Below are 20,229 nucleotides of genomic sequence, written 5' to 3'. Positions count from 1 at the left end.
TACTCTTCCTTTTCTGGCTAACATCCACTAATCTTTACATTTTCAATTAGACTCCTCTTTCTCTAGAAGCCTCCCTTGACTTCCTAAGACCCGCTCTAGTGCCCTTTATTGGTACCCCTGTAGTGTTCTAGGCTTCCTTCTCACCATTCTGTTTCCCCAAGTAGATGAAGTGGCCGTCTGAACTGTGTCACTGTGATGTTTCTAATTCAAGCCCAGCACCTGCACACAGTGGGTACTCCAGAAATACTTGTGGAATAAACTATGTTGTCTGGTTTTATTCTTTACTATTAGCACATGTGTCCTGTCTTCCAAAGCAGATTATAAGCTCCCTTGCAGGCAGTGAGGGAAGCTAAAATATCTGTGGGTCTCTCCCCAGGCCTGAGCTTAATTCCTGTCTCCAGTGAACCTGACTCATGTTGCTTGGAGGCTGTGCTGTCAGACACTTGATAAATGTATTAATCAGTGGAACCTTGGCTTAAAGTCCTGGAAAGCCTGGGATTGGGATCATGGTAACCTTAGACACTGGTTTTCTAGAGGGGACCACAGCTGCTTTCCAAAAGCCAGTGCTGGGAACAGTGTCAGGCACCGGGCCGGTTTCAGCAGATATTTGTGGAATGAATTCTAGAGCAGTGACAATGACAGGGAGGCAGGCTGTGCTTGTTCATCTCACCATGCTCTGGGCTCAGACATTCCAATGGACTGGAACGGTTAAGTGATGAGATCATGTATTCACGTTCCAAACTCAACATGAAAAGAAACTTATTTAAAATCTCAGAAAGGGTGGAGAAGTCTTTCTGATAATGACTCAATGGCTTCAAACTCTAGGAAAAGCAGTTTGCCTTCTCTGGTCAATAAGCAGTTTTTAATAGCTGGACTCGAATGACGTAATTTTTAAAAATATGACCAAATAAAATTTGCCACCCTAACATGAGATGCAGAGATAGACCCTAAATTGGCAACACAGGACACGGACCCCCTTAATGCTCTCTGCAGAACCACAATAGAAAATAATTTGCAATAATTGCAAATTCCCAAGAGCTGAGAGCAGAGAAATGCAAAGAAACTTTGAGACAGAATATCGAGAGGCAGCATTTTAATATATAAATGGTCAGGATAGGCCAGAGTCTTGCTCCTGCACGTGTGGTGTGGCCCTGCAGCGTCAGCGTCCCCTGGGAACTGGTTAGAAATGTAGACTCTCCAGCTCCCTGTCCTCGCAGACTGACTGCGTTCTAACAAGCTCTCCAGGTGATTTGTATGCACATCAAAGTTTGAGAAGCACTGGACTAGAACATTTATTAATGTGGGGTTCTGCTCTTAAAATGTGCTTTGAGGTCAAAATAAACCCATTGAAAGCATTTTAGATCATTATTTGCTCCATTCTCTCTGAGCAACACCGTCACACATCAATGTCCCGCTCTGGGACTTAGAGCCTTTCTCATGAATCACAAAGCTGTACTGAAGTTTGCTGTGCCATTTCAGCAGACAGTGTTTATGGATTACAAATTGGATTCCAAAACTTCCATCAGCTGTTCCTTCCCCAGCACCCCCAGGACGAAGGTTGTATGATGATTTCCATTTTTAGAGATGGTGAAATTGGGGTCCAGAGAGGTTCCATGACTCACCCAAGGGGCACCAAGCAAATTGATATCTGAGTCAAATGAGAACTCAAACTTTTGAGTTACCAGTGTGAGGCTCACCCAGCTTTGATGTCTTTCCTTTTTATACAAGAGGGATTTTTTTGCATAAGAGATTTTTAAGAAAGAACAAATTCATAGATAAAGCCATGCACATGTGGGCCCCTGGGATTGTGGAAGTTTAAGAACTAACTTTCCAGTAGACAGATATGTCAGTGCAGAGCGGGCGCTGCCCAGCCCAGCTTCCACATTCCTGCTGCAGGCTGACAAGTTCTGCAGAGCTAGGAGCCTCAGAAACCTCAGAGCCACATGAGGGCTCATAGTCTGCTCGTAAGGGTGGAGGGGAAAGGAGCCAGGATTACCGTGAGTCCATGGGTACTGCTGCAAAGGAAAAGTGGTGGCTTCTGGATGATAATAACCCATCCCAAGAAGTATGCTCACTTTGATTCATTTGTTTCTTTCACAGATTCAGAAGAGCTGACGTAACTGGACGCTGCCTAGATATATGTGGTGTGCTTCACTGGATTGGATAACTTCCTGCTTAATTCCAATTTCCTAGAGCAAAGTAGAGCCACTTGGTGACTCAGAAATGGTCAAGACTGTATATCTGGCATTGATGCCAATGTGCTTCTTCCTACCTCGTCTGAGTTTCAGATTTCTCTGTCAACGCCAACTAAACAAAGGCCCCAGAGGGGTTTGTTCAGTTTCACCTGCCTGCGTGGTGATTCTCCTAGGGTCCTCCAGAGAATGACTGCCAGGGAAGCTGCTTAAATCCCACCCCTTCCCCACCCCCTCCTCTCTAGACATGCATATTCAATGGGGTATCTTCATATATAATTGATTAAAAAACAGAAAGATGGCGCACTTTAAAATTCCATGTGAAAAGTATTGCTTTGCTACTGTGCTCCTGCCTGCCTGCTCTCTGCACGGTGCTACAAAGGGTAGAGTCACGAGGAACTCGAGGCTGAAGATAGTCGGGATTTTTTAGCCAAGGCCAATGCACTCTGTACCTTGCACCCCTCTGCAGCCCGCAGTTTTGGGGCTTGGCCTAAGGCAAAAACTACAAAGCATCCTAATGAGCAGAATTATACAAGAGGAATGTATGTGCATATTTGACATAGTTTCTTCTCTTGCGGGGCGGCCCCCTGGCTATGACCCGTGCCCTCTCCAAGGGCGAGGGAGGAGTCCAGAGAAGGCCCCTTCTGTTCCCTGCTGCCAGCTCTTCCGCAGCCCCTACGGCCCCAGGGACCTGCCCTGCTTCGCGTGGGCCCGTAGCAGCCCTGCAATTTCCGCATGGGCGGGCGATTTCAGAACGATGGACAAAGCTGTTCGGCCAGCCTACAGGGGAGAAAGAAAAGGAAAAACAAATTTTTATCCCATTTGCCTCCCACCGCAGAAAGGAAGGGTGAGTTGGGAGCAAGGGGTACGCATGGGACATAGAAGTCTATTCCAAGCATTCACAGAGGAGAGGAGGAAACTCGAATGGCATGAGGATCAGAGAAATGGGCCCCCTTCCACGGAAACATCATTCACTCCTGGGAAATCTGTGCCAATGAAAATAATGAAGTGTTGTTTGGTTTTTAATACTTTTTTTAAAAAATTGGAAAACAGAGGAATGAAAACAACTCTTCCATTATTCCATTACACAGACCTAAATGAGAGTTAGGATTTCGGTAAGTTTCCCTCCAGTCTTTTCTCCTGTGCAAATGTGTTGTTGGTTTTTAAATAGAGGAATGATAATGTATATCAATTCTGAATGTACTTTTATTTTTAACTCACCATGATATGCTGTAAGACTTTCCCTGCTCTTACATAGTCATCAGGACATATAGGCTTTTCTTACTGGCTGTATAATATTCCATTATTTACTGAACTATTTTCCTTTTATTGGAGATTTAGGTTGTTTCCAAGTCTTCACCACCATAAACTTAGTGCAGAAAGCATCCTCCCATTCCTAACTATTTCCTAAGGACCAACTCTTTGAAGTGGGCTTGCAGCCCAGAAGGACACACTCATTTTTACTTCCTGATGCGTGATACCATGCTGCTTTTCTCACCATGGCTGCTGAGCAAGAAGCTGCCCATTCTGCTGTCTAAAGAAGCTGCAAGCAGAGCGGCTCTCAGCAGGCATCACCAACCATTCTCTACCCAGAGATGAGGGGAAGGGCCGCCATGATGCAGTGGACACTGAGCTCCGAGGGCTCAATCCCGAACCCAGAATTCTGAAATCTAAACAGCTCTGAAAACCACTTTTTCGACAACTCATTTTGAGGCAAAACCTGAGGTTATCTCTGGTCCTTACTTAGTCCATTTAAGTATCAATACTTTTACATTTTGCTGTATAAATATGAATGGGTTTGACACATTGGGGCCACCCAAGACCCCACTAGAGTGTTCTCTACTCTACTGCAGATGGGGGAAATTACTTTCTAAAATGTGGAAACTCCAAAGAAGCAGGTGGGAAGTGTTCACGCTCAGCTAAAAACCCTTCAGTCTCTTCTCTGTGCTCCAGGATGGAGTCCAGCTGCCATCGGGGCTCCACACACACGTAAATAACTATAATGCATGGCCAAAGGCCAAACAAGCCAGCAAAGGAACAGAGTGAGCTCAAGGGACAGGATGACCACCCTGTGGATATGGGGGGAGGGCAGGGGGTGGGGAGAGGAAGGAAGTGGCATTTCAGCAGACAGGCTTCACAAAACAGATGAAGTTCTTTCCCTGAAAAGGCCTCGTGATTCCTTGTACCCCCCTTTTTACCCGTCTTTGTAAGTTGGTATTTGTGGGGTTATTTGATAAATCTCAGTCTCCACAAGGTCAGACACTGGATCTGGCCTGCTCTGCTGGCCCAGCCCCTGGCCCCGTGCCTGCGGTCTGGTCAGCCCTCAGTAAGCACTGTTGAAAGAGGGAATGCTGGAGGATAACAGAGTATTCATTTCAAGTTGATGAAGAACCTGAGCCACCTAAATCCTAATGAGTATGTTCTTAGATTGGCCAAGTCTAGAAGAAAGCAAAGCTTTTCCACAGCAGATTCTTGTGAAAGCCCCATCGGAGGGGCCTGGGTTTATTTAGGCCTGTCCCCTGCTGCACTTTGTCAACCCTGACGCTCCACGTAAACAAGGAGACAGTGTGATTAACGTTATTATGGGAAAGAGCCACAGGACCAGTCCCAGGGGACACGTGCACCTTTGAACAGGGCCCACCTGGAGATGACAGCCTGCATCTGTGGGCTCTTCAACTACAGACGTGGAAAGCGGGGGCCCCATTCATTTCAGAAAGTGTGGCCAGAGAGACCACCTAGGGAGGGTGTGTCCCTGAGATGCCTCTGCCCGAGCCCTGGGAACAAGCCCACGGCACGCAGCGCTGGTGGAAGCCAAGCACGGCAACTTCCTGCTCGGCAGCACTGCAGGCCCAGAGAGCCCGAAGGGGTCAGGCAGCCAGCACACCTTGTGTGTGTGTGTGTGTGTGTGTGTGTGTGTGTGTGTGGTAGGGGGTTATCTCTCAATGTGACAAAAACTCACCAAGAAGCCACTACATATCAGGCAAAGGTGAGCAAGGCATAGTCTATGCTTTCAAGAAGCTTTCACTTTGATGCATGCTTTGGAGTCACTGCCCAAACAAGTCCTTCAAAGGGTAAGACTTGGGGGCCAGGGATCAGGTCTCACCACCACCTCCTCGTCCTCGTCACTCTGGGGGTCCCAATAGGCTGGGTGACCGATTTCCCGAATTACCTTCTAAACGTGGGGAAGGTGCCTTGCTGGCTGTTCTGGGGGTTCTGCATTTATAGTAACCTTTACATGTTGGTAGGATGAGAGAAACCAATTTCAGGACATGATTTCTCTTGCGGTTTTCCAAGGGAGCACCTAAGTCTCCATAGGAAAGTGAACGTTGAAACGAGATGGTGATCATGATACGGGCTGGACTCCACCCTTCAATGCAAAGCTGGAGGCACAGGGCTTGGTGCTTGCCAAGACCCAGTCAGCGGTCCCCATCTCCCACTGAAACTTTTCACCCAAGTCACCTTTGGGAAATTTGGGTGTGACTCCTGAGTCAACGCTGTCCCCAGCAGGCAGCGGGTGATTGGGCAGTGAGCAGGGTCTAGAAACTTCTGTGGGCCTGCCACCTGTATCGCTTGGGCACCCCTGTGCTCACTGGGCATCCCCTAACCCTCTCCACCTTCCCCTAAGACAGGCTTCCGCTGCCATCTCCGCTTTAGCTGCCTAGTTCTTTCTTCTCAGGCTGCCCCGAAGTGCAACCTGCTGTCCTCAACCCTGGTCTGGCTCTTCCTGATCCAGCACTTGACTGGGACGGCATTTCATCCCACCTGGATTTCAGCACTCACCTACCCCAGGGTTTCTCAGCTGAGGCACTACTGCCATGTTGGGCCAGATAATCTGTAATTCTTCACTGTTCCTGTACTTTGTAGGATGTTTAGCAGCTTCCCCGGCCTCTACCCACTAGATGCCAGGACTGCCCCCCGCACATAATTATGACAGATAAAAATGTCTCCAGACACTGCTGAATCTCCCCTAGAGGGCAAAATCACTCCCAAATGGGAGTACTTCTCCCTTTGGGCTCCAGCCTCCTCTGAATGGCTCCTCTACCTCCAGACCTTCATCCTCCCTACTCCCTCCAGACACTGCCTGCAAATGCCCAGGTCCCTACTCATTCGTGCGGTGGCTGCTTCGTATTTGCTATCATGGTTCACCTATTCCCAACAATAACAGTTGCCATCAACTGAGTATCTCCTAGATGTCAAACAGGGGCTTTACAAACGTTACCGTATTTAGGTCTGGTCTATTACTATCCTCATTTACAGACGAGCATGCAGAGGCTCAGAGTGGTTAAGTGACCTGCCCAAAGGCACACAGTCACGGAGCCCTGTTTCAAACTCATGAGTGTTTAATTCTAAAGTCCATGCTTCTAACAATCACTCGATTTGTCCGAAGTTCAACAGAGCCTTACCTCCACCTACTGAAAGCAGCTACTGAGCTCTCTAATCTGTGGCAGGAGACTCTCTCAGTCTCACTGCCTGATGACCCCCGCTAACCAGGGACTTCCAAAGCTCCTGCCCCCCGTCCCACAGGCCTGCCCTCTCAGGTCTCCCCTGGCCAACTGCACTGGTCACTCCTAAGAGGGCCCTGGGCCTGTTCCAGATTAAGGGGCCACCTCCTTCTGCCCCAGGGTGACCCTGCAGGGAGCTCATTAACATAGAGCCTTTATCTGACTGTATCACATTTGGAAAAGGAGGCTCTTATTTCCAGAGCCCACCACTGTTCCCACAGGCATTTCAAGAGGGTCTGTGCTCTCTAATGATCACAGAAATGGCTTTGGGCAGAGCTGGAGTTCGTGGGACCTGAAGATACTGGGCCTGGGTGCCTGCTGCCTGGGTGTGGTGCAAGGGACCCAGCAGCTTGAATCAGTGATGGAACAGTGGCAGGGCATTTTCAGATGTGGCCTGGTAAGAGGGGCTGTCCCTGGGCGGGGAGGGGGCTCTCTTTCCCCCCTCAGGCCTTTGTTCCTTTTGAAGTGTGGATGTTAAGAAAGTACAGAGAAGTCTGTTTAAAGTGTGAAATTATAGTGTCAGCATTAAGTCAGACCTGGGCTCGAATTCTTGCTTCAAGAATCAGCAGCTTGTGACCTTATGACAGCTATATAAACGCTCTAGGCCTCTGCTTCCTTATCAATACAAAATGGGGATGGCAGTATCTACCTCACTGGATTACTGAGAGGATTCGTGAGGTAATGCATGGAAAGAGTTAGTTCCTGTGAGTGCTCTTAGGACTTTGATGGAGCTGGTTCCACTAGCTGTGTGATCTTGGGTATGTTACTTAACCACGCAGGGCCTCGGTTCCCCCAGGAGCAAATGGGTGGCATCAACAGAGTCAACCTAATAGGATTGTTGTGGGATTTAAACTAGAGAGTCCGTGGTAACTGCTTGGTACAGTACCTGGCACCAAGCCAGCACATGATACAGGTTAGCTTTTATTACTATTGTTATCCCATCACTGTCACCACCACGACCACCACCATCATCACCATCATCGCCATCAACGCCATCACCTTACAAGAAGCATGCATCTGGCAATGCAACTTCAAGCAGGGTGGCTTGATGAAATGGTCCACTCTGTAAGGTAGGTCACTGTCCAAGAGTGGACACAATTTGTACTTGGTTCCTTCATCCAGCCTTCGGGAGCCCCATGGACAGCATAGCTTCCCTACTCAAGCTGCTGCCTCAAAAGCCCACGTGCTGTTGTTGCCATGACCAGATGTGGTTCAGGGCCAAGACCAGGCCTGAGCACAATCCCTCAGAATGGTGTGAAAGGCTAGGGTTTGGGGTTTCTCAGCTCCAAGTCTCGCAGCATTTACATGGGTCATCTCATCTAAATCCAACAACAGCCTTATGAGGTCAATTCTGTTCCTACTGCCATATGGTTCCTTGAATTTTGCTGGCTGGCAAGGTACTTTTCAGGAAGGGAAGTGAAACATCCACTTGTTAATCGCCTATAAGTCTCACCTTGTCAGTCAGGCTGCTGTCACAGGCCGGGTGTGCCAGGAGCAGCCGGACCATGTCAACGTTGCCATGGCGACAGGCCAGCATGAGGGCTGACGATCCATCATGGTCCTGCAGGTTGACATCTGCCTGGCAGCTCAGTAGCGCTTGGACCATGTCCTCCCTGTCGTGGCTGACTCCCAGCATCAGCGCAGTCTGGCCTCCCTGCACACAGATAGCAGGGGTGTGGTGAGGCTGGGGCTGATGGGAAGGACCCCCTCCGCAGCCTGGGTGTAATCAGGAGAGACTTCTCTGGAAAATGACAGTTGACCTGAATCTCTGTGGTAAGGGACACATCCTCCTTGGCCTGGTAAACTTCTACTCCTCTTCCAAGACGCTAGTCAAATGCTGCATCCTCTCTAAAGCCCTCTACTAACACCCCAGGCACAGGGTTCATAACACGGCATTTACCACTTGACGTTTCAACCTGTCAAGCTCTCTCTTTCTCATAGACTGTGACATCTTTGATGGCAGGAACTAAGTCTTTTTCATCTCTGTCTCTCCAGTGCCTAGCACCAAGTACATGCTGATAAGTGCTGAATGATGGAATAAACGAAGGGTTGAATACTTCAGGACCATGGTTTCTGACTCCCTGCCCCAGCCTAACTTCCTACAGGAAGTCTTGGGCTGCTCTGAACACCTCTGGTATTTTCAGTTGAATGATACCCAGAACCCTCTTTTCTCAAGAAGCTCTCTGTTTACATGGTCCTGTGGTCATTTCTAATCCATAGCCATTGACAACAATCTTTCACATCCCTGTAATCATCAATGTACATGGCAATGGATTAGAGTCAGAAAGTAAGACCAAGCTCTGGTTCTGCTGTTTCCTAGTGCGTGACCCTGGCCACATCACTTCGTGTCCCTGAACCTTGGTCTTTCTTTCTTAAAAATTAAAATAATTATGATCCATCCTCTATACCTCACAGGGCTTTTGTGAAAATCAAATGAGATAAAGGGCATAAATATAAAAATGTGTGGCAGTAACTTTTCTGATTACAAATTGATCATCATTTTTCCTGAATTTTCCTGTATATACATAGTCCTCTTATACGACTTGATTATATACTTTGCCCTCGTGGTTCTTTCTCTCCTGGGTTCCAGGCAGGTCAGGCGTGTCTCTCTGACTGTCGGGCTTTGTAAGGATGTGAGAATAGGTAAGGACTGGTTTCTTTCCTCTCAGATCCCCTGTGGCTCTGACCACAGTGTCTTACACGTAAAATATGTTGGCTGATGTGTTCACTGATTAAAGCTCCAATCTGCAGTCATTGATGGATTATGCTTCCCTGCCTGCAAGGCTGGGGCTTAGAGAAAAGAAAGGGGGTTGCAATCAGAAGAATCCTGGCTTTGCCGCATTCTGTACTTATGTGAATCTGGACAAGTTAACCTCTTGGTGACTCTTCCTGATCTGGTAAAGCAGGAATGCTTAATGATATTACCTGCCTTCTGGGGCTGGTGTGAGGCCTGAGCGCGGCACAGATGCTGTGTACACTTAGCTATTATTGGATTTATGAGCGTTAGAGATGATGTCTGACCATCGCCTGGGACGTGCGAATGTATCGTTAGGTGTCCTGGTTCCCCGTTTCTCTGGAACCCAGACAGATCTTTCCAGAGAAGCTTGTTTGCTCTTTGGTTTGCTTATGCTCAGCCCTGAGGTAATGCTTGTTTACTGTACTAACCAGACCGTAGGTTTCCCTCCAGACCCCTCGCTTCGAGTGGTATTAAAACCAGATGACATATGCAGATGTCTTCCTGTCTGCCCCCTGCCTGACTTGGGGCCCCCTCCCTCCTGGTCTGGTTCCATACAATTTAATTCAACAACCATTTACAGAGCACTGCTATGGCCCGGTGCAGCGCTGACCCTGGAGATACAGAGAGAAATAAGTAGTTTAGCCCAGGAGACTCCTGGCCTCCCAGCTCACTCCTATTTAACCTGGTACCTGCAGCTCCCCTCATACGTAAAGCCCCCAGAGGGTGCTGAAGGGTGCAGCTGCACTATGAATTCCCATCCCTCTCTTGGTGACCTGGGATGGGTCCCTTACTCTCCTAGAGCATTGGTTTCTCCTCTATAAGAAGGGCACTGATTTTGATCATTAGTGAGCATTCCCCCTTCAAGAGGACCAATTTAGAAAAAAAAGATTTGATATGTTTATGGAAAACATATTATTTAAAATGAAAACAGCTTTACTGAGTCCTACAGAGTAGGTGGGTGAAGATACTTTGAAAACTATAGAGTAAGCTACAAATGTCTGTTTCTTGCCACCAATAGAATTGCTAGTATGTGACGTGTGCAAAGAGACTTTGCCATCAGGTTAGGCTACTGTCTGCAATCACTTTGGGGCCGGGGTGGTGAGCAGATTTAAATAGGTTGTTGGGAGACAATTTTCTATGGGTCTCTTGGCTTTCTGCATATTTCGTGAGTCAGGCAATATCTGACCTTTTGTTCTAGACTACCTTTTTAAGGATGAATGTACAATGAACAGCGTTGGAACTTAGAGACAGTGTCCCCTCCAGAACAGAGGGCAGACGCGCTTACTATCCAGTATGAAAGATTCAGGTTCCCTAAGCTCAGGGTTCCTCCCCAGTAACACAATCCACTCTGTGTGCAGGGATCTGGCCCTCCTCGCACCGCCCTGTGGGAAGTGGGAACTGGGACTTGGGGAACTGGTATAAATACCAATGCTCTGACTACTGTTACTGCTGTGAGTAACACACTGTCCTTTGTCTCTTGCACAAGAGTCCTGGGTCATCTGCCAGCATCCATGACACTTGTTAGCTTTAAGGTAGAGTAAAATCTCAGACCCTTTACAGTTCTTGAGAGTTAGGCTACACTGATGATCACTCTAGGGCGAAGTGGAGAGTGGAATGCACTCTACTTGTTCTTCTCTTGGTCAAAGATGGATAAGTGGCCTTTCGAGGAATACCCACTGTTCCATATGGAGCTTTGTCTACTGGCTAAGAGCCACACCCCTACTCTGTGTTCTCTAGTAGAAGGGCCCAGAAGCTGAACGGAGACATCCCAACCCTCTGAACTGCTTTGTAATTTATGATCGAGGTGGATCTCCTGCAGGGGCTTTCTACACAACTAGCGAACACCTTCTCAAGGTGCTAACTGTGGGAGCATTCGGTTTGAGGAGTCAGACCCAGATGGAATTTGCCCAGTTTCAGACGGGGACATAGATTACAAGCTCATGACCTCTGTCCCAGCCTGTCTGGGTCTCAGGAGGCTCTGAGGAAACTGAATGTCCAGTCTTTGGACAGATGCCATTTGGAGGGCCCAGACTTCTCAGGTTAAAAACCACATGGATCTGCATGGAGTTTCTCACCCCAGTGGCAGGATAAAACTGGGAGGTGCCCGTGTTCATTAAAGAGGAGATCATGTTCACACCTCCTACCTGAGCAGCTTGGATGTTCACATTTCCTTCTCGTAAGAGCTTCCAGACCACAGCCATGTCTTCATCGGTCTCTGCAGAAGCCAGGGGAGTGATCATCACGGCGGTGTAGCCAGCTTTGTTCTGATGGTCCACGTTGCAGACGCCTGCAAGAGAAACACCGAAGCTGGAACAGCTCCCGAGAGGCTGGAAGCCAGGCTTTAGCCTGTTCAACAGGATGCTGCTTGCTGGTTAAAGGGCCACAGAAAAGAGCAATCCTTTCCCAGTGGTGGAATCTATGTTCTACATTTTTAGCAGCTTTTAAGAGTGGCCACTTTTCTTTACAAGTTTTCTGAGGATACCCAGCAAGAAAGGTCCACAGGAGAGTCAGAGGTGGCCAAGGGGGCCAATGACCTTGACTTTATTTCCTAAAGTGGAGGACAAACATTATTCCTATTTTACAGATGAGGACCCTGAAAGTCAGTGAAGCTATATCAACTGCCCAAGTGAAGGAGAAGTGAGACCAGGACTCAGGTCTATCCGGCACTAGAGCCCATCACTCACATGGCCTCACGTCACCCACAGGTGTGTATTTCAGGTCTGGTTCTATGTCTATGTGTAACTCTTAAGCAGCTGGCTATGGTTGTAGGTCTTTTCCAAAGTCTAGTGATATCTTGTGCAATGGACCAGGGGACATGAAAAACACCCCAGGGTAAACATGGGAAATCTTCCGGGAATAACCATTTTCATTTGAAAAGCAGAGCGGAAAATAAAACACTCCACAAATTTTTATATGAAAGCAATTAAGAATATACATTTCACAATGGAATGAAAAACTGGCATATTTTTAAGATGAAGTATTAAATGAGAACTCAAAAGAAATTTCTGCTTTGTAACCCTGGGGATATGCATTCATATCCATTCCCACCGAAGGAGACGTAGGAGATCTTCAGCCTGTTATCTGTTGTCTGAAGGCTCCCACTTCATAAGGGCGGTACAGTGTGGAAAACCAAATCTTCCCTGTACTGTTGGTCATGCAAAAAATCTACGTGTCTCTTTGGGACAATAATAAAACTATCTCAGTAAGGCAAGTCTGAGATTTTCTTAGCATTTCTTCTGTAAAATGGGGATAATAACAGGACCTATAAGGTTACTGTGAAAGCTAATGAGTTAATGTATTAAAAGCACTTAGAACAGCGCCTAGCACATAATAAACACTCAATAAGTGTTAGCTGTTATTACTATTATTGTCCAGAATGGTATTCTTGTCTTTACATCCTTGCTACTTGCTCTTGAAGACTTAGAGATTCATTGTAACAAATCTGGTTTACGACAAAATGTCAGGGTTACTTATAAGTTCTGTGCAAGGGAAAAAAAAAACAATATTTGTTTGACATTCCCTCCACTCCACCCCAAACAATTTTTCAGAAATGTGTCATAGTGGACCAGGATGCCAATGGATACAGTTGGGCTCATGTATCAGCAATTTCCTCCCTGAAGCCTCTCTGGCCACTGTCATGACAAGCTGGGCTATGAAAGCTGAATAATAACTCCATGCATCGCCTCACAACTCTGTTCTGATAAAGACGGGAATATCTGCGTTGCCACGTTAATGACTTTAAAATTTTTACCCCGTGACTATTTTATGTTTGCTTTTAAGATGCGTAAATGAGCCTCAGGTTACGATTCTCTATACTCTCTTCAGAAACGTGACCTATAACTCAGTAGAGTGAGAACTAACTCCTACCCAGGGGCTCTGAAAAGGGGCTGAGGACCCCTGGCTTTCACAGCAGATGTTTCTGAGCAGCTCCAGGGAGCAAACCAACCTCCCCGGAGGCGAGGAGAAGGCTCTCGACTGAACATCCTCCAACTCGGCCAGCTTCCTCTTCTGCAGAGGCGTCCTGGCGAAATAGAGGACGGATCACAACGGACTAAAGGGGTGGAGGTGCACCCATGGCTCTATTCTCAATAATGATGAGTCACTTCTGTGCAGCCCTTTACAGTTTGTGATGTGCTTTCCAGATGCTTCACAAATGGCTGGGAAGGGAGCCCAGTTTGGAGTGGGACACATCTGTCCTCCTCAACACCCCTACTACAGTGAGGGAAAGGAATGGCACTTTCAGACCGTCTTCCCAGCCCCCTTCATTCTTTATGCTTGCGGCTGTTGTGCTATTTCAGCATGTTAAAGGGAAAAGCTTCCAAACCACTTTAGGGTTGATGAGTATTGACTGGATCTTGGACAACATCAGCAGAAATTTATAACAACCAAATCAAAGGTTGTCTGTTCTCCAGCCTGGCCTGGCCCAACCAGAGGACTTCTAACAGGCTGCAAGCCTGTGAGCTACTTAGAGATGAAGGTGCTACATTATGGATCTTTAGAGTTTTTGTGCACATAATAGGTGTGCCTAAGGTCTCACAGTGTCCCTGGAACCTAGCTTCGGGTAGTAGAAAAAAGCCCAGGTTGGGAGGGTGACAGATCATGGTTAGAATTCTGGCTTAGCTACCTACTGGCTCTGTGACCTTGACCACATAACTTGACCTCTCTGAGTCTCAGTTGTCTCACTTGGAAAATGCATTAAATATCTGCTTCACAATCCCCGCAAGGACTGCATATGGTAGTATTGCACTGTGTCTGGGTTGGGGAAGGCACTCAATAAACAGTAGGTGGTGGTGTTATTCACGTTCTATAATGAAAGGCCCTAACACTGAATACAGTAAATGCAACCCAGAGGCATGCTCCTTTAATTATGTGCCTTTCTCAACTAAGCTACCATTTTTAGGGTATCCATGAATCCCTGAAGAATGTTAGAATTGTAACTTCGTCTTCCTCTGATGATGCAGAAAGAACTTTAGGCTGTCATTATGTACATCACCTTTCCATGCAGGTAAAGAGCCTCAAGGCTGCTTAATGGACTTTTGGAGAATGAAAGTTTACTGGAATTTAACCTAGCTCCCAGGAATCATCCGTCCACTCGTTCATCTAACAAATATTTTCACTCGACACCCACCATGAGCCAGGAACTGGTCTAGGTGCTGGGGATACTGAATGGAAGGAGACAGACAAGAGCCTCCCTCAGGTTAACTGAGTTCTGTTAGACTCAGATAGAAGTGACAAGCAAAGATCACTTGAAGAAAGAAACTGGGTGTACTGCTAGAGAGAGATGGGGCAGCCACTTTAGATGTATCACCAAGAAGCCTTCTGCGGTGACATTTGAGCTGTGACTTGAATGATGAGAAGAAGCCAGTCATGAGAATAGTTTCAGGGAAAAGGGTCCAGATGGAAAGAAAATGCAAAAGTCCTAAGGAGGGAATGAGCGTGGTGAGTTTGAGGCCCACACGTGGCTGGAGTGGAGGGAAGGAGGGTGCATGGTGGTGGCAGAGAGAGCAAAGGCAGGCAGGACCAGGCCATCTGGGATTCCTGAAGGCCAAGAGCAAGGGGAAGCCGTGGGAGGGATTTAAGCGGGGGGCAGAGGACAAGATACAAGTTGGGGGGGAGCTGTTGGATCCATAATTCAGACTTCCTGATGCCTGTTTAAACTCCCCCTCCAGCTTCCTAAGTAAGGGTGTACAGTTCTAGCATGTGCTCTAATTCCTGGTTGCCACGGTATCGACTTCAAATCCCAGCAACACACTTAGTCATTGCATGATCTAGAGCAAGTATGTTGACTTTTTGGAGTGTCACTTTCATCACCTATAAAACAGGAATAATCGTCCTAATAACAGGATCGTTATGACGATTAAATGACATCTCAGGTGCCAGGTGCTTAGCAGAGGGCCTAATCCGTGTAGATCATTTGTGGTTTTATACCTCTTGTAGGTACCCTCCTAGACATCCCTCATACAGCCTTCCTAAGCTCACAGATGACATTCGACTGGGACCCACACACCTTCAGTCGGTCCCATCCCCCGCCTGTCCACACAGTCACTCCTAGGCTGCTTGATGTTGTCACTCGCTCTGCAGAAACTCCACTACAAGCCCTGTGGTGTCGTCTCAGCAGACGTAGAGTTCTTTGTTTGACTGTTAACCACCCTTTCCAGCTCCTAAGACGATCAAGGCCATTTGCAATGATTCTCCACCAGAGGGAAGAGTCTTCCCTTCCTCCAGACTTCCAACAATTAAGAACCTAATGCTCACTTCCCTTCTCTCCTCCTCAAATCCCTCTGGACCTTCACCCACCCTCCCTTCCTTTTGCTTCCATCTCAGAGGAATAAATATCCCAGCAGCTTGCCTATGCTGACCTCGTCTGCCTCTGCTGTGGATTCCAGGTTTTTCCAGCTCCTTGAAAACCTTGCCCCATCAAGCATCTTCTCTCCTTTGTATCTTTAATCTCTCTCTCTCTCTTTCTTTGTCTCTCTCTGTCTGCCCCTTTCTCTCTCTGTGTCTCTCTCTCTCTCGGATTCTTCTTCTCAGCCAACAAACGTATTCAGGTCTCCTCCATCCCCATTCACTAAAAAATAACTCTCCCCATCCTCTCCTGCTTCCTCCAGCTATTGTGCTACATCACTGCCTTCCCTAGCCCATGAACGTCACTCCTTTCACTTCTGCAATCTGGTTTCCTCCCAACAGGCCCCTGAAACAACTGTTTCCAAAGTCACCAGTGACCCCTTCCCAAATCTGCCAACCAACCCCTTCCCAAAGCTGCCAACCAACCCCAGGCATCATCCTTCAGGGACACTACAGTACAGTATTTGACCCAGCGGACAATCTTCTTTCTTCCTGACATTTTCTTCTCCAATGGCTTGGGACTTTTCTCTGTCTGCCAGAACCTACCCGCTGCAGTGCACATTTCCTGCTCTCTAAACAGGGTATTATCTCACTTCTTTGGAGCCCTGAAACCACATTCTGCACCTCTCTCTGGTGAGCCATCATCCTGCTCCATCCTGACTGTTAGGCTGTAAGCTCCTGGGAAGAAGAGGGCTCACACCTAGCTCACCTTTGCATCTCTGGTGGTAGTCAGTATGGACCTCGTACACAGTTCACAAATATCTGATGAACGGTGAATGAATCAAATTGAGTCAAACTGATCAAATGGAGCCATGACTTTTGTTACAAAGTACTTATGAAGATGGAAAATGTGACCTTTCCTAGAGGCAGTGTGGTATAGCTCTGGAGCTGGACAAACTGAATACGAAGTGTGACTCTACCACTTACCAGCATTGTGATCTGAGCAAGTTTTATAACTCTCTCAGCCTCAGTTTCCTCAACTGTAACATGAGAACAATAATACCTACATCACAAGAGTGTTGTGAAGAATAAATGACATAATAAAGGAAAAAATGGTATAGCCCAGCTCCTAGAACACAGGAGGAACTCAGAACAGTGAAGAATCTCCTCGCTGGAAAGAACTGGGAACAAGAACTGCCCGTCACAGAGGGACCCAGGCTGCAGAGATGCAGCCATTTCTGACCTGTTTCCAGCAGCAGCCTCACGATGGAGAAGCTGGAGTGGGATACGCTGTAGTGAAGAGCTGTGTTGCCATTGCCATCAGCCAGGTTGACAAGCAGCTTTAGCAAGTGTGGGGAGTGAGGCTGGACCCCGCAGAGGTAGGTGGCCACCACAGCAGGGCTGGATGACTTCCGGCTGGAGACCCGGAACCACTCTTGACTGATGGTATTTAAGCTCTGCTTCTGAAAGATCAACAGATTCCAGTTCCAGGAGGTTACCTACCCGGATGCTCCAGCTGGGGTGTTAATTTCCACTAGGAAAGGTCAGCTTAGGATGCTTCCACTTCTATCCCTTCAGCTCCCTCCAAACCTCCATGTGATTTACTCCTAGAGGGCTCAGAGCTAGTGGGGTCCCCATGCAGCAGCACACTTTGAACCCGTGGGATCGGTCCCCCATATGAGGTAGACAGGAGGATTGGGAGAGCAACACAATAGGCAGTGACACAGCACATTACTCGGGGACAGTTTGAGTCTACTGTACGTTTCGATCACATCCCCCATATGCACAGGATAACCATGACCCCCTCTTTCATGCGTCTACACCAGCCTATGTAACCCTAGCCAGACTCCACCAGGGCATGTGCATGTTTTTAACAGGCATAGCTGGAAAGTCACAACATTTTACTAATGGGAAAAATGCACACTGAAAGCTAAGACAAACAACATGCCCAATTTATGCTTGAAGTAAAACCCAAACAGATGTGCTCGAATTATTTTTGGCTTTTAAGTTTTGCTAGGACCTTCAGAGAAAATGGTTTAACAACCCATGGCAGGACCGCATTATCTGCAGTATTCAGCTCCTTTATAACCATGAATGCAAATGACACCAACTCTGCATGTGACATGACCTAAGTGTTTAAAATGGAACATGACTAGATTATTTTTCTAAAGGGGAGGAGAAACAATGAGGCTGTGACTATTAGAGATGATTTCATATTCATTCTGGAAAGGGCGCTGAATTAGGAGTCACTACACCCTAGGGGCCGGGCATAAGTCCTGGTTCAGCTGTGCGACCTTGGAAGTCCCATAACCTTTTTGAATCTTTCCTGTCTTGTCTATAAAATAGGGGTGAAAAAAGGGCTGGGTCCCTAACCTCCCATGCTCTACAGAGTGAGGTCCTTGCACAACCTGCTTTGTCTCTAAGGTGGAGAGGGGGTGTCCTGTGCTTTGATCCTAAAGTGGGTGTGATGTCAGGTTTGTATGTCCTCTGATCGATTTTCTAGGCAGAAACAGTGGAACCTTTTGTGGCTGAAACACTTCTTATATATCAGAATATCTCCTTTACCCATGGAATCTTCAGGAGAATCTGGAGAAAGATCCTAATATTAAGGAACATCATAGTGGTAGATTTTAAATGAAGATCTAAGCAATAACTTAGCTCTGTAATTCATTTAAGAATAAGTAGCAGGAGTTTTAATCAACATCCACCTCACATATTGGTTCTTTAACAATCTGGGAACAAGTTATTTGCCAAATCAGCGAAGATAAAATACTCATGAAAATGGGCTAATCAATCGTTTTTACTCTTAAGGCTCTTCCGCAAAGGAGAACAAAATGGGCTTTAAAATGCTTACAAGCTGTTACACGTTGGGTCTTATCAGTTGCTCTCACGACTTGGGAAAATGTGTCTGTGCCAGTACCTCTTGATTCAAGCAGAAACTAATTGTTACATGTTTAAATCTCCATGGGCCATGATGGTATTAAGGAGCAAACAGATGTATTTTCTTGCTTTTGGTCTCTTGACCCATAGGTGCACTTCAAGAAAAACAGTAAAGACTACAGAATGAAAAGCCAGGGCTTGAGGGTAGTGGAGACATACGGTCCACCACCTTCCTTTTATTAATGAGGAAATCATGGCCCTGAGCGTTGAACTGACTCACCCAATATCTCACCGCTATCTAGCGGTCCTGGGAATAGAACCACGGTTCCCATTCCACCCGCTCTTTTCCACTCTACTCACAGTTCTCTCAAACTGCGAGGCAATTTTGAGCCTAAGCCACAAAAGTTCTATGACACATTCAGGTTGGGACGCCTAATTACACTTGATAAATGCCTCTGAGCCGCAGGCCTGGTTCCTGTGCACGTGCATGGGTTCCGCTTTCTCAGCACAATCCATCACCTTGGGCAGCAGAGTTTGGGCAAATGAGAGAACAGCCAGCAGAAGGGACCTGTGCACACCCACACTGCTGCCTCAGGCACGGGACCCAAGTCACCCAGGTGAAACTTAAACAGTATAGAAGTCTTTACATGATGATGAAAAATCAGAGTACCAAGAGCTGGTCAGTGGTCGTCCCAGTTTCTGGCAGATGTTGGCTCAATGCCCGGCATGCATTAAGGAATTCTTCTGAGGGTTTATATCTAAAGAAAAAAAATATACATGTATGCATGTGTGTGTGTGTGTGTGTATATATATATATATATATATATATATATATATATATATATATATATATATATATATCAGTCTCCATGTTGATAAAAAAAAAAGTCCCCTACCCTGACTTTCACTCTCATCTTTTACCTCTCAGCAACTCAAACACCCAAACTGGGCAACTTCCCAGGGTCAGGGGCATTCCTCAGAAATACTGGGTGAATACAGCCTCCTGACAAGGAGGCTTGGCTTCTGAACTCTTCTGAAGAGTGAGTTAAGCGCATTGCCCTTTGGATCCTGCTGTTTTCAGGGGGCAGGAGCAGACCACCAAAGCATTTTGGGGGCCACGGGCCCAAATGCCATTCCTGACACGCTGGGAAAGGGAGAGTTATCTTTCTGACTTTGGAGCCAACATTTTCTGCCTGAGTGACTTGACAAATCCAAAGGACTCAATGCACAGCAGCAAATTTCTTCTGGTTATTCTTCCATGAAGGATACAGTAAGTGCTAATTGAGTCAATAAAATGAAAATCAATTAAACTGGGGCACTCTCAATGATACTCACTCCTCCTGTGCTAGTATAAGGGCAGACTCAGCACTGAGAGGCCTAGGTTGGGAGTCAATGGCATTGGTCACCGAGAAGCTCCACTCTCATTGCGTCCTTACAGCGCTGCTATTTTGGAGCAGCCTGCGGCACTGCTGGACAATCAGCTGCCATTCACTGCTCATCACTCCTTCAGCAACCAGGCTGGGGATGATGGTAACGATAATGAATGGTACTTATTATTCTCATTTCTCCCATTTATCAAGAGCCTACTATGTGGCAGGCACTGCAGGAGGCATTTTGCATACTTTTTTACATA

At 47.0% G+C, this 20,229-nt stretch overlaps 1 protein-coding gene across 3 annotated transcripts in view; it reads right to left on the bottom strand.

Annotated features, from left to right (window-relative positions):
- Nucleotides 1-1,078: 1,078 nt before the first annotated feature.
- KANK4 (KN motif and ankyrin repeat domains 4) overlaps nt 1,079-20,229 on the bottom strand; it is a 67,896-nt gene continuing 48,745 nt past the window's right edge. For all 3 annotated transcript variants that reach the window (XM_061184122.1, XM_061184123.1, XM_061184124.1), the window contains 5 exons: nt 19,267-19,354; nt 16,960-17,179; nt 11,576-11,718; nt 8,148-8,348; nt 1,079-2,972 (listed from right to left, as the gene is read on the bottom strand). In XM_061184122.1, coding sequence (XP_061040105.1) covers nt 2,868-2,972; nt 8,148-8,348; nt 11,576-11,718; nt 16,960-17,179; nt 19,267-19,354 — 757 coding nt within the window. In that variant the 3' untranslated portion in view covers nt 1,079-2,867. The remainder of the gene's footprint in view (nt 2,973-8,147; nt 8,349-11,575; nt 11,719-16,959; nt 17,180-19,266; nt 19,355-20,229) is intronic.

The sequence above is a fragment of the Eubalaena glacialis genome, chromosome 3 (genome assembly GCF_028564815.1).
Source record: "Eubalaena glacialis isolate mEubGla1 chromosome 3, mEubGla1.1.hap2.+ XY, whole genome shotgun sequence".
Classification (NCBI taxonomy): Eukaryota; Metazoa; Chordata; class Mammalia; order Artiodactyla; family Balaenidae; genus Eubalaena; species Eubalaena glacialis.
The sequence above is the reverse complement of the archived record's forward strand: the minus strand, read 5'-3'. Positions and strand labels throughout refer to the sequence as shown.